Source organism: Mustela lutreola, chromosome 14 (assembly GCF_030435805.1).
Source record: "Mustela lutreola isolate mMusLut2 chromosome 14, mMusLut2.pri, whole genome shotgun sequence".
In the NCBI taxonomy this organism is placed as follows: Eukaryota; Metazoa; Chordata; class Mammalia; order Carnivora; family Mustelidae; genus Mustela; species Mustela lutreola.
This window is the reverse complement of record NC_081303.1, coordinates 2387624-2400196: the sequence shown is the minus strand read 5'-3', so window position 1 is coordinate 2400196 and position 12573 is coordinate 2387624. Positions and strand designations below refer to the sequence as shown.

At 38.5% G+C, this 12573-nt stretch overlaps 1 protein-coding gene across 3 annotated transcripts in view; it reads left to right on the top strand.

Annotated features, from left to right (window-relative positions):
- Positions 1 to 10958: 10958 nt before the first annotated feature.
- Positions 10959 to 12573, top strand: part of KIFAP3 (kinesin associated protein 3) — a 181291-nt gene continuing 179676 nt past the window's right edge. Inside the window, exons 1-2 of one of the 3 annotated variants that reach the window (XM_059145295.1) lie at positions 10959 to 11271; positions 12197 to 12316. In XM_059145295.1, the coding sequence (XP_059001278.1) occupies positions 12237 to 12316 (80 nt within the window). In that variant the 5' untranslated portion in view covers positions 10959 to 11271; positions 12197 to 12236. Of the gene's footprint in view, positions 11272 to 12186; positions 12317 to 12573 lie in introns of those variants that run through there. The other 2 variants (XM_059145292.1, XM_059145293.1) reach the window with 2 other exon arrangements.

The window sequence follows — 12573 nt, the reverse complement described above, 5'->3', positions numbered from 1 at the left end:
CACTGCTGGCATTTTACATGCAGTAGTGAATGAGTGTAGGACTATAATCATAGCTCACCACTTGCTATTGTTTTTGTTTTAATATTCAACTATGGTAGTGTTTTAAAAATTAAATGAAGAATAAACTAAAAAAAAAAAAAACAAAACAGAACAACAACAACAAAAACCAGATGCCTAAGAAATCCCTTTCTTTCTCTCTTTTTCCACATGAATGGAAAGACAATCTGATGGTTCAGTGAAAAGTGGTTGTTTACAAGCCTGGAGGAGCCCTCATTAGGAACCAACCTTACCTGACTTTGACCTGGGATTTCTAGCCTCTAGAACTGTGAGATAAGAAATGGCTGTTTTTAAAGTCTTCCAGCCTGTGGTATTTTGTTATGGATGTCCAAGTAGCCTAACACAGCCTGTAAGTCATAGAATTAGCACATATGCTCAAGTCCTCTGTCCAGATTTCAAGCACATGAAATAGAAAAAGACAAAAAATGATAAAATGTTCAACGAAGTATAATCAAGCTGAAGGAAGAGGGTAATATTGGAGATTTCATAGAAGATTGAAGGACTGGGACAACTTTGACTGGGTAGTCAAAAGATGGTTGGGTAGGAATGGCAGAAAAAATATATAGAAAATAGTAGAAACGAGCCAGTACAACTGGGCAGAAGGCTCTTTATTTCACTGGAGAACTGGGATCTGAGTTTCGGATTAGTGCAGGAAGTAAGGTTAGTTGTGTTTAGAGATAATGGCAGAACCTAGGGCTGCTGCAGCAGGAGAAACACATCACAACTGGACTCAACTCCACCCCTGAGGCAGAAGTGGAGATTGGGTTATGCCTGGCAGGATGGAGCACATTCACTCCAAAAGCCAGGGGCAGGCTGATACCTAACTGCCCCCTAATTCAAGTAAATCCTCTGGGATAGGTGTTTTACAAGAGGGACCTCATGAAAAGAAGGGTAGTATCCTCAAAAAGCAGTAGCCACGGTCCAGAGTCAGAGAGCTCTTTAAAAATAGGGGGGAAGGGGGGCTAAGGAGAGGCCCAGAGTCCACAACAGGGATGGGTGCCAAAGGTTATGAAAATGTCCCCAGAATTTGTTTAGATCAGGTATGGCGAGGCCCACAGGTCAGATAACTACTATTGAAAATATAGTTTATTACCTACAGTTCTCCAGAGAAAGGGACACTCTATGACTTGCCAGGCCACATGAGGAAGCACTTGTGTCATTTAGGAGGCAGAAGGAGAAAAGGGAAAATTATGGACCAGAGCCCTTATTTGGGTTTTGAGGGAAGGAATGAGTGAGGCAGAGTAAGTACAATGGATAGTTTAGGATTGGTTAGTCTGAATCATTTCTGTGTGGACTCTGTGCTCTAGAGGTGGCCTATTTGTCTGGTACTGGGATGATTTAGGGTAAGGAGACTACTGTGTTGGTATGTGAAATTTGAAGAAGGGTAAGATTGGATGGATGGATTCTGATTGGTGGGTTTGCATAGCTGATGTGTGCTCTTAGGCAAGATGTTTGCTGTCTCTGTGGAACTAGATAAACTTGGGATGGGCAGCCCCTACCTGGGTCCCCAAGCTGCCCTAAATGTCAAACACAGAAAATAGAAAATATGATTCATATACAAAACACTATTTAAAATATAGGATGAAAAAGGAAACTGAAAGATAGTAGTCAAGAAGCAGCATGAACTTGATATCTGGATCTTGAGACATTTGATTTAGCCACTTGAAATCAGATATGTAGGTAGATGATAGATTAATCGATCGGTTGATAGACAGGGTTTTTTTTCCTTTGGTCTTCGAGAGGCCATAGCTTTACCAAGCTGAGTTTGGGGAGAGACAGTAAGTAGTTAAGTAAAATAGAAGTAGATTCCAATAACTGCACTTTTGGAAATTTATGAAGTCATCCAGGCCTAGGTATGTTATCTTGTATATGACGTTTACCAAATCATGCCCTTGTGGGGTGAAACAGTGCACCTCCAAATTTACAGTCATTATATTGAGCTATCAGCTTTCTTACCTTCCAGTCTCTGGCCCAGTAACTTTCAATTCTGAAGACAGATTTACAACAGACATGATTTTAAACCATATTCCATTAACAAGCTCTGTTTCAAATGACTTTCTTCATTTAAGTAATGCTGCTTTGTACTTGATTTGTTCAAAAGCTATTTAAAATTCCTTGACTCTTAAAGGTACTACTATGTCTTAGGCCACTCTCATTTTGGAAACATTTTTCTTTGCTGTTTGGGTCCCCAGAGCAAGCTAATTGTGCTTCTTTAAAGCAAAGTGACAATTTTTGATACAGGTTTATTTAGTTAAAAAAAAAAGACTTAGACAATCAAACATGAGCATTAACAAGAAACATATGTGAGGCTCCAAGTATTCTGAAAATGAATGCAAAGCAGCGTTCAATCAACATGAGGTCAGGTTTCCTGGCCTGTTTCTGCACATGCAAAATCGGAGAGCGTGAGAGGTTGAGCGTAGGTGTGTGACCATTCATGACTGGGAGTGATCTGGACATGTTGTGAAAGATCTGCTGCAGCTCCCAGCAGCCTCGAGAAGCAATCTTTTACATGTAGCAGGACACACTGCAGGATATTAACACTCTACCATTTCCAAGAGCCTCTGTTCACACCAGCTCCAGAGTAAACACCATGAAAGAAGGAGCCTCAAGCTGCTAAAAAGCACACAAAGCAACAAGGAAAAACAGTTCCAAATCTCATAAAAATGGAAAAGGTTTCAAGAACAACTGCCCGTTTGTTCAGAGAGTGCCCACAGAGCAGGAGGGTAAATAAAACTCAGTACCTGTTAGATTTATAGGCAAATAACCATTATCTACTATGTGTAGATGAGTGAATGATAATTTTATGCAAACCACAATAAGTAAATTCAAACAGTATGAACTAAGCCTGCACAGTAAGAGCAGGAAGTTCAAGGAAAGAAAAATAAGGAAAGAGTGTTTTCTGGGTGGTGTATCACCAACCTGGGAAATCCATTACAGAGCCAAAAACTGGAACAGGATTTTATAAAAACACTGGCTTAAAGCAGAGCCATTAGTCCCTTAAGACTTGTATTGTGACTTCATACCTTAAATAAAACTCGGCTCCCCACGATCTAATTACTGATTGGCTTTACATAGAGGATTATGGAGAATTAGTAAATTGAACTTTTTATATGGCAGAGTATATAGTATAAATTCCTTGGGAGCCTTCATAGTGCATTCAGTTTTGTTTTTTTTTTAACAAATCCGTGTCAAGTATCATCAATAGCCAAGCACCCTAACCAACAGAGCTTAGAATTTTACGGACTTGTGTCTGAGAGCTGCAGTTTTTTAACCAAAATAGTACTTTTATAACATTTTTCAAAAATGGAACATTCAACTTTGTCCAAGTTTAAACTCTCTTTGAGTACTGTAAATTTTAAATTTGAAGGTGAAATCAAGGTTTTTCAGATTCAGATTTCATTGACTCCTTATCATATGTGGATCATATGTGGTTTCCTGGGTGGTGGCAGAAGACAAGAAAAAAAGCTTTTAAGGGATTATATAAGATGCCTATAAATGGATTCATTGAAATAAAGGCTCTTTTGTTCTTCTTTTTCTTCTACTTCTTCTTCTTTTTTTATTTGACAGAAAGATAGAGAGCACAAGTAGGTAGAGCGGCAGGCAGCAGAGGGAGAAGGGCGAGCAGGCTCTCCACCAAGCAGGGAGCCCAATGCAGGGTTCCATTCCAGGACCCTGAAATCATGGCCTAAGCTGAAGGCAGTGACTTAACCTACTGAACCACCCAGGCGCCCCCACCACTTTACTTCTAACAAACCATATTTTAATGAGGCATGGGTCAAAGAATCTAACATTTGTAGATTCCATTTGAAAAGCATGTGAGCATAAAAACATAAAGGCAAATTTGTTAGAGCAAGCTGAGTGTCGGTTTTGATGACGCTAATTTTGTTTAGATTTTTCAAAAGCTCTAGTGGGGTAGAAGCGTAGCATATCAAATGAGCTTGCAGAGACTTTGGGATCAGAAATAACTGGGTTTAAATCGAGGCTATGCAGGGAACAAAGGAGAGAGAATTGGAGAAAGGGAGGCAGTGAAGAAGGGAGGAAAGAGCCCGCGTTGGGCGGCTTCTCAGCACCCAGCATTATCCAGGTGCTTCACAGACACATTTACCTTCTGCCCTAACTGCATGATCTTGGGCAAGTAGATTTATCTCCTGGGCCTCAGATTCCTTACCTATATAAAACTCACCTCTCATAAATTCTAGGAAGATAGTCACGGCAGCATAATTTTTTTGTTTGGGGAGAGTCTTTCCAAATCATATTTAAAATATAGCATCTAGACAGCAAAAACCAAAATCCAACAAAACTAGGAAGCTTGGAGCAACACAAGCCTCAGCACACAAGCAGGTAGAAGAGCCACTAGACTTGTGTGTCATTGACTTCTGTGTGGCGAAGAGCAGGGGGAAATAGCAAGCCAGTTGATGGTGTTCAGAATAAGAGAACCAGAAAACATCCAACAGAGAAATCTGAAAAGTACAAGTCAGTTTGAGAGGAGTGGCAGAAGTTGAGAAAGGCATCAATTACTCCAGGAACATGTGAGTAAGAAGCACATGCTGTAAGCCTGGAGGGACTCAGTAAGTGTCTACCTTCCACTCAGGTCGTGATCTCAGGGTCCTGGGATCCAGCCCAGCATTGGGCTCCCTGTTCAGCAAGGAGCCTGTTTCTCCCTCTCTCTCTCTCTGCCTCTCTCCTTGCTTTTTCTCTCTCTGTCTTTCTCTTTCTCTCAAGTAAATAAAATCTTAAAAAAGAAAAAAAGGTGACACAGTTTACTGTCTGGGAACTCTCAAACCTCACCCCACAGGGCACAGGGCTCCACACCGAGGAGAAATTATTGGGACTCGAAGGATTTGGCAAGAAAGCAACAAGAGAGGTAAAAGAAAGAAGATACAGGTAAATGTGGAGAAGTCAAACAGAACTCGGAAATCTCAGAAAGCAAAGTGCAATATTTTTTAACATTGATGCTAACTGCAGAAGAGCAAGTTCTGTGAAGTAAGAAACACTACTACTTTCTAAACATTCAGGAAAACTAATATCAAAGATAATAAATTAAAATAAGTGTATTGAGATTGTATCCGAAGCAATCACACTAGAAAGACATGAAAAAGAGAGAGATCAAAACAGCAAGTTATTATTTCAAAAGAACCCCAGGGATGCCTGGGTGGCTCAGTTGCTTGGACGACTGCCTTCGGCTCAGGTCATGATCCCGGAGTCCTGGGATCGAGTCCCACATCGGGCTCTCAGCTCCATGGGGAGTCTGCTTCTCCCTCTGACTTTCTCCTCGCTCATGCTCTCTCTCACTGTCTCTCTCTCAAATAAATAAATAAAATCTTTGAAAAAAAAAAAAAAAAAAAAAAAAAAAAAAAAAAAAAAAAAAAAGAACCCCAACTATATTAATGGCATAAAACATGAACTAACACAAGTCAAAATGAGAAAAGTCAGAAATAAGCTGATGAAATTAAAAAAGAGAATTAGAAGTTTAAACCCCTTTACAAATGTAATCTATTGTAGAACACGAGTAATAAATGTGAGAAGTAATGTATTAATAACAGAAAATCAAAAAAAGGAAAACATCAAATTACAAGGTGAAGAAAGAGATTCAAAAGAACTCAAGAAAAAATGACAAATTTTGAAGATAGGCAAAGAAGAGATGAGTCCCTGAAAATGAAAACCCAAGAAAGAGAACAAAACAAATCTCTAAAACTATAATTCAAGATAATGTTCCAGATATTTCTTTTTTTTCCAGATATTTCTTAAAAAGAATGTGAAACTACATATTGAACGAGCACACCATGTAACTGACTCTACCCTGCAGAGTATCCAACATAAACATGTTGGAGTAAAATAATTGAACTTTGCAGAAAAGAAAAAAAATCTTTGGCCTTTTAGGTAAAAAGACATGTGACTTCTAAAGGAAGGAAAATTAGATTAACACATTTTCACAACCCTTCATGCCAGAAGAAAATAGAGCAACATATTGAAAATATTGAAGGAAAGAAAATGTGAGCCAAGGATTGTAAATCCAGTAATACTGAACTTCTAGTAAAAAGCACATACAACTGTTATCAACAGGCAAAGACTCAAGGAATATTGTGCCCATGAGCACTTTCTAAGAAATATACTCGACAACCAGAGTGACTAGAGAGCCATTGAACAAACACGAGTAGCATCAAGCAGCGACGGTTACTGACATCAGGAAGACATGACCACAGGTCCATATCGTTGGCAAGATGATAAACAGTGCCGTGTTCCCTGAGTAAATAGTACAACACCATTTATCATCTTGCCAAAGATAGGAACTTAGAATATCTTTCCATAACAAAAAGTAAGACGGTGCTTAAAAATGATGGGAATCTTCTGCCCATTTTTTGATATGATTGTTTTGTGTGTATTGAGTTTGAGGAGTTCTTTATAGATCCTGGATATCAAGCTTTTGTCTGTACTGTCATTTGCAAATATCTTCTCCCATTCCGTGGGTTGCCTCTTTGTTTTCTTGACTGTTTCCTTGGCTGTGCAAAAGCTTTTGATTTTGATGAATTCCCAAAAGTTCATCTTCGCTTTTGTTTCCTTTGCCTTTGGAGACATATCTTGAAAGAAGTTGCTGTGGCTGATAGCGAAGAGATTACTGCCTATGTTCTCCTCTAGGATTTTGATGGATTCCTGTCTCACATTGAGGTCTTTTATCCATTTCGAGTTTATCTTTGTGTACGGTGTAAGAGAATGGTCGGGTTTCATTCTTCTATACATAGCTGCCCAGTTTTCCCGGCACCATTTATTGAAGAGACTGTCTTTTTTCCACTGTATATTTTTTCCTGTTTTGTCAAAGATTATTTGACCATAGAGTCGAGGGTCCATATCTGAGCTCTCTACTCTGTTCCACTGGTCTATGTGTCTGTTTTGAAAAAAAAAAAAAATGATGGGAATCCATTGGAAAAAATATGAGAACCAAGTTGAAGGATTTCTCACTAGCCAAATCTGGAACAACTCAAGCAACAAAAAATTGACAGTAATGGGCTGGGACGTATAGAATAAAAGTGACCCATGGAGGATTAATGAGTGCACGTGTGATGAGCACCAGGTGTTGTGGGCAAGTGTCAGATCACTACAGTGTACACCTGAAACTGATACTACACTGTACCTTACTTAAATGGACCTTAATAAAAATTTAAAAAAAAATTTTAAATCTTTAAAAATCCTTTTTTTCCAGTGTTCCCAGATTCATTGTTTATGCCCCACACCCAGTGCTCCATGCAATGCATGCCCTCCTTAATACCCACCACCAGGCTCACCCAACCCCCCACCCCTCTCCCCTCCAAAACTCTCAGTTTGTTTCTCAGAGTCTCTCATGCTTTGTCTCCCCCTCTGATTTCCCCCAATTCACTTTTCTTTTCCTTCTCCTAAGGTCCTCCGTGTTATTCCTTATGCTCCACAAGTAAATGAAACCATGTGATAATTGACTCTCTCTCCTTGACTTATTTGACTCAGCATAATCTCCACCAGTGCCATCCATGTTATACAAAAGTTGGGTATTTATCCTTTCTGATGAAGGCATAATCTTCTTTATCCATTTGTCTGTTAAATGGCATCTTGCCTCTTTCCACAATTTGGCGACCGTGGCCATTGTTGCTATGAACATTGGGGTACATATGGCCCTTCTTTTCACAACATCTGTACCTTTGGGGTAAATACCCAGTAGTGCAATTGCAGGGTAATAGGATAGATCTATTTTTAATTTCTTAAGGAATCTCCACACTGTTCTCCAAAGTGGCTGCACCAGCTTGCATTCCCACCAACAGTGTAAGAGGGTTCCCCTTTCTCCACATCCTCTCCAACACTTATGGTTTACTGTCTTGTTGATTTTGGCCATACTAACTGGCATAAGGTGATATCTCAATATGGCTTTGATTTCTGTTCATGTCTTCTGCCCATTTTTTGTCATGATTACCTGTTTTTTGAGTGTTGAGTTTGAGGAGTTCTTTATAGATCTTGGATATCAACCCTTTGTCTGTGGTGTCATTTGCAAATATCTTCTCCCATTCCGTGGATTGCCTCTTTGTTTTGTGACTATTGCCTTTGCTGTGCAGAAGCTTTTGATCTTGATGAAGTCCCCAAAGTTCATATTCACTTTTGTTTCCTTTGCCTTTGGGGACATGTCTTGAAAGAGGTTGCTGTGGCCAATGTCGAAGAGGTTACTGCCTATGTTCTCCTCTAGGATTTTGATGGATTCCTGTCTCACATTGAGGTCTTTTATCCATTTCTGGTTTATCTTTGTGTATGGTTAAGAGAATGGTTGCGTTTCATTCTTCTGTACATAGCTGTCCAATTTTCCCAGTACCATTTATTGAAAAGACTATCTTTTTTCCAGTGGATATTTTTTCCTGCTTTATTTGACCATAGTCCATATCTGGACTCTCTACTCTGTTCCACTGGTCTATGTGTCTGTTTTTGTGCCAGTAACATGCTGTCTTGGTGATGACAGCTTTGTAGTAAAGCTTGAAATCAGGCAACATGATGCCCCCTGCTTTGTTTTTCTTTCTCAACATTTCCTTAGCAACTCGGGGTCTTTTCTAGCTCCATACAAATTTTAGAATTGTTTGTTCCAGCATTTTGAAAAATGTCAGTGGAATTTCGATCAGAATGGTATTGAAAGTATAGATTGCTCTGGGTAGTACAGATATTTTAACAAAGTTTATTCTTCCAATCCAAGAGCATGGAATGGTCGTCCATCTTTTTGTGTCTTCTTCAATTTCTCTCATGAGTGTTCTGTAGTTCCTCAAGTATAGATCCTATACCTCTTTAGTTAGGTTTATTCCAAGGTATCTTATGGTTCTTGGTGTTATAGTAAATGGAATCGATTCTCTAATTTCCCTTTCTTTATTTCCATTGTTAGTGTATAAGAAAGCAAAAATCTTTTAAAAAAATTAAATACTCATCCCCCCTTTCTCCATATAACTACATAGAATTTTTTATACAATGAAACAAATTTAACTTTTCAGCCAGAAGAAACCAATACAACAGAAACAAAATAAATGTATACTAAGGTAGAAGTAAATAAAAGACAATCACCCAATATTCTCTTCTTGGCTATTGTCTCCATGAGGGAATAGTATTATTTATGAGAAAAAATATGCAGAAGCCCTATTTCTATATAGTTTTCCCTCTAATGGCCTACATGCAAAAAATTAAATGCAGAACCTACTACTTTATGACAAAGTACCAATAAGTTTCAATTTATTTGGTGATTTCTCTCCTTGTCTATATGTAGTCATTCAAAACTCGTTTACTGAGCACTTCCTACAGGCTGTTTAGTGTTTTTCTTTGCTCTAGGTAAATTGACCAGTAAAATGAAAAAGTAGAACAAGTGTTCCTTAGCTGATATTTGACTTTCCAGTTCAGGTTTTTCATATTTGTTCCATTCTAATGTATAAACTCCAATGTATAGGCAACAGAATAACCTTAGAACCAATTCTGGCCCCAGATCTCAAAGTCTACAAGCAAAAGGTATTCTGGTAATCACGATAATATTTTAACAAAGTAAAATAAAACCAATTTTGCTAAAAATATTTAAGTTGTTCATGTTTCCTTAGTTCAGATGGAGGAATATCCACCAGCCTGTACACTTGGTTATGGTGGAGATTATTTCATAGAGTTCAAGGAGGATAAGACAGAGCAGAGACTAAACTCAGGTCCCCTCAACCCTGACTACAAAGCCAAGTATTCTTCAGCTGCCTCCACAAAAGGAAAGAAAGAAAGAAAGAAAGAAAGAAAGAAAGAAAGAAAGATGGAAAATACACACACATACACACACACACACACACACACACACACACACACACCCAACAACCAGCACCTAAAACTCCATGTCCAGACCAAACCAGTCTGCTCCAGGGTGGACCCCAGTGCTGAACTTTCACTAACCTATTCCCTCATTATAATAGTAAATATCACACCCAAGCCCCAAGGGCCTGGATCAATATCAAGGAAGTGACTGAAAGAGAAGATACATCCCCAAGCCAAAGGAGGACAATTTAGAGAAGTGGACAAGCAACGTTTTCTTTAGTTTTTACTTTTGTTTTGTTTTGTTGATGGCATCCTAGCACCTTTTATTCAGAGAATGTTGGCATCCTCCACTGACCCATTTGGAAAGAAAAAGAAGTTCACATGGTTATTGGGGGGGGGGGAGTTGCACAGGAAGATTGATTTGAGAGAAATGTTTTACAACTTGTCAAGTTTGGAATAGGAGCATCTTATTTTTCACCTCTCCCTTTTTGAAGGAAGCAAACCGGGCAACATGGATAAGGTGTTGAAGGTGAGATAACGCGGAATGGGTTTTACATACGTTTTGTCACTAACACACACAGCAAAGTTTGACTTCATTGCAGCCATTCCCAGGTTATTGATATATATCTATTCTCCCACTTGATATAGCAAAGACTACATTGGAGAGAGATGGATTTGGTAAGAGATGCCCCAAATCAGATTTAATTCTGTTTCTAATGTGCAGTGACTTTTATGACGTATGTGCCGTCTACACATAAAAAGAAAGGAAGGAAGGAAAGAAGAGAGAATGGTAGGAAGAGGTGGGTGGAAAGAGAAGAGAGAGGAAATGAAAGAAAAGGAAAATTAAAGTTCAAAGTTTTAAAGTCAAATAACGTGATTTAATTTCAGTCCCTTCTTGTGGGATTATGTCACCCATTAGAACATAATATATTTCAAGCCTAGAAGCACAAATTCATTTCACACCCAACTTCAAAGTTATTATTGCTAACTGGTTGTTGCTAGGAACTGATTTGGAATGAACTGACAGTTCTGGTTCTGTTCTTAATGACCTGGAGGGTATGTCACACTTAGGTTATGGTAACGCCTTTCTTAAAGAGGTGAAGAAGAGAGCACTCCTTGGTGACCTAACAGCTTCTGACTCATTTCAGCAGAGGTGTTTGGTAGTAGTTGTCACATGTTTTCCAGGACTAAAAATCTAAGACTTCAGAGGAAACATCTGGTTGCTAATATAGCCATTGCCTGAATTTACCATAACCAGACTACTACATTAGCTCTGAATTGTGCCTGGAACACATAATATGTAGCAAACAAACATGTACTGAATGAGAGATTGGATTCACTTAACACCAACTCAAATGAAACTTCATTGTGAGACACTATGAATTGAAGCAATAAATCGAAAAGAAATAGTGTGGCATCTTCTTGCAAGAACAAAATTAATAGGTAAGATGCTTTAAAATAACAGGACCTTTAAGAAAAGAAAAACTTGATGTGGGATATAGGTGTGTGGGAAATAGGACTGAGACCCCCAATTACTTGCTCTTTGATTGCCTATTCATAGGTTTTGAACTCCTTTAAAGTAGGTCTGTATTTCATTCTCTTTATAGCCTCAATTCTTAGATTAATGCCTTATGCAGGATATGCATTAGATGTCTGACTAGTGATTCCATAGTCAATCTTGATTTCTACAGAGATACATCGTAGCTCAACTGTAGAATGTGATACTTTGAATATCATTCATACCTCCTGTGTATCCCTACTGGGTTTAGATATAATTCTTCAAGTCAGAAACTGTGTCTATTCACTTTTTGCATCCTCAAGTCTAAAGCAACACCTGCTGGTAAATACAACTAATACAACTAATCTGGATGAATAAACTTAGAACTTCTTGCCTCCCTCACCATGCCATGTACACCTTTCCAAAAGCATAACAATAATTATGCTCTCTTGCTAAGAAATTCCAATTGAACATGAAGGTATATATTTGTATATGCAAATTCAAAAACACAAGAGTTTTGTGTGTGAATGAATGTTTATGGATACATGTACCGCTAACTATACATCTTCCCCTGATATGTATTGAGTTTTCACTTGACTGATTGTCTTTAAGACTCACCAGCTTGACCCACAACACAGGTATTTTCTCAAAGTATGGTTCAGGCTGTAAGAGAAGCCAGGGAAGAAGAAAATCTCAGAGATTCATTATTGTCCTTGTGGGTCACCTACCTCCTTGTCCTGATACTTGGAGCAACCCAATGATGTCATAGTTAATGTCTGATGTCATACTAGTTGAAAACAGAGGTTACCACTATCAGGAAGAGGATGTATTTTAATGGGCCCTTTTAACTGAAATACCCTTTACTTTAAGATGTGCATTGTGAACTCAAGTTAATTTGAAAAGTGAGAAGATGACTGCATTAATAGCCAGTGGATGTGGATTCTTTGGACCACAATGGCCATTTGATGATATCCCAAAGGCAGTCACAAGGTAAGAAATGATTTTCTATAGAATCTTGAAGCCTATCAAGACATTTAAATGCAATTTCTTTGGAAAATAAAAATGTAATTCTTACCCCTCTGTTCTATATTGCTGTGCGGTAGTGTAAAGTAATTAATATGACCAAACATAATAAATTTCAACATGACTTTCTTATATTCAAACAGTTCTGTGGCTCCCCGTGCCTGCAGAAAATATCTAAATATCATATTCTCTTATACCAGACTTTCCACCATGATCTTTCCCTG